The sequence below is a fragment of the Choloepus didactylus genome, chromosome 6 (assembly GCF_015220235.1).
Source record: "Choloepus didactylus isolate mChoDid1 chromosome 6, mChoDid1.pri, whole genome shotgun sequence".
Lineage (NCBI taxonomy): Eukaryota > Metazoa > Chordata > Mammalia > Pilosa > Megalonychidae > Choloepus > Choloepus didactylus.
The window spans coordinates 80,493,751-80,495,740 of NC_051312.1; the positions used below are offsets into that span (position 1 = coordinate 80,493,751).

The 1,990-nt window shown below is 45.4% G+C and overlaps 1 protein-coding gene across 1 annotated transcript; it reads right to left on the reverse strand.

Annotated features, from left to right (window-relative positions):
• Nucleotides 1-417: 417 nt before the first annotated feature.
• On the reverse strand, nucleotides 418-1,479 carry LOC119537873 (olfactory receptor 51I2-like). The gene has a single exon (XM_037840469.1). It carries the CDS (start codon nucleotides 1,477-1,479, stop codon nucleotides 487-489), a length of 993 nt encoding a protein of 330 aa, XP_037696397.1. The 3' UTR covers nucleotides 418-486.
• Nucleotides 1,480-1,990: the final 511 nt, after the last annotated feature.

Sequence of the window (1,990 nt, forward strand, 5' to 3'; positions counted from 1 at the left end):
GAGTGAAAGGGGGCACTATTAATGATACCAAGGAAAACAGGTATAAACTATGACTACCTGGGGCCACCAGAAAGTATGCTTATCCCACTCATAAGCATGCTCCTAGGAAGATCTTTCCTTATTGGAGGAAACTCTGCATTTCTACCTAATACATTAAAAATGTACATTCATTTTATTTCAATTCAAATGCCATTATATCTCTGTCCTTCACTGTTGACTATTCTTCAGGTCTTTGCTAGGATTTTTGAGGTAATAAGGTAAAGGGAAATACATAATCTCTGCCCTCAAGTTGATTGTATCTGGCTAAGGAAGAAAGACACACACGTGAGCCCACAGACACAAACACAGATGCAGTGTGAGAGATGGAAAGGGCTTAGGTACAACTCCTGTGATCTAGAGCCAAGCCTGTGGCAACACCTTGAATCCCTCCTCCCTATTTCTCCTCAAAATGCCTTTTGTAGAATTTTCCCCATACCAGAAACACCATTAGGGTTTATGAACTGACTGAAAGTCCATGTTTCCTTTGAATGAAAAAAGCATTTTCCTCTTGCTGAATAAGGTGACAATTCCCTGTCGGATTGGCTGAGTCTTGACACTGTAGATGATGGGGTTGAGCACAGGAGGTACAAAGAGGTAGATGCTAGACATGAGTGTGTGGACCATGGGTGAGGCATGCTTGGCAGCACGATGCATCACAGACACACCAATCATAGGTACATAGTACAGAAGCACTGCACAGATGTGTGACACACATGTGTTAAGGGCCTTCTGCTGTCCCTCCCTGGAGGCAATGCCCAGCACTGTGTAAAGAATCAGCACATAAGAGACCACGATGAGCAGTGAGTCTAGTCCAAAAGTGGCCAGGACAATGGCCAAGCCCAGGATGCTGTTGAGCTTTGTATCAGCACAAGGCAGCTGGATCAGGTCAGAGTGCAGGCAGTAGGAGTGGGAGAGGATGTTAGCGTGGCAATATGGCAGTTGCCTCAAAAGGACTGGAAGGGGGGCCATGAGTGCCACACCCTTCAGTGTAACTCCCAGACCAATGGAGATGATACGGGGTAAGGTCAAGATGGCCGTATACCTCAGCGGATTGTAGATGGCTACAAAGCGGTCATAACTCATGGCCAACAAAACCCCTGACTCCATGCAAGAGAAGGTGTGAATGAAGAACATCTGGGCCAGGCAGCCATCAAAGTCAACCTGGCGGGCATCAAACCAAAGAATGCCCATGACAGTGGGCAGTGTAGATACAGAAACTCCCACCTCAGTGATGGCCAACATGGAGAGGAACAGGTACATTGGTTCATGCAGGGCAGGGTTTGCCTGCACTGCTGCCATGATTAGGCTGTTGCCCACAATAGCCACGATATACATGGTGAAGAAGGGGATGGAGAGCCAGCCATGTTGGGCCTCCAGTCCTGGGATGCCAGTCAGGAAGAAGGGTAACAGATCAAGGCTTGCGTTGCCCGCAGCTCCCATGTCAGTAACAGCAGAGAACAGTCTTCACCTGCCATTTGAAAACACTGAAGTTAGCTCCTCACATCGAGGGTCTGCTGCCTTAGCAGCCCACCTAAATGATTAAAGGAAGGAGATGGAGGTGGATATGAAGAGTTGGAGTCATCTTCTTCCTTCTGGGTAACAAATAGCATCCCCCAACACCTATGACAATGCACTCTTTTCTTTCCTCCTGCTTCCCTAAGCTCCAGAATCCTAAAATGTTACCCTGTAAAAGGCATATTTGAGATCACCCAGTCTTTACTTGAGGTATCGTAGCTTAAAAATTAAGTGCAGAAACTTTGGAATAAGACTTACATGGGTCAAATTCCATACTTAGCCAGTTCCTTGATGTGATATGGTTGCCTTAGCTACACTGTGTTCCAAATTTTGTGGTTTCTTGTTTAGTTATGTTGTGTTGTTACTTGAACAGTGGAGATAATAATTCTATATTCTCATGTTTCAATATAAAGAGCAAATAATATAATTAATGTCA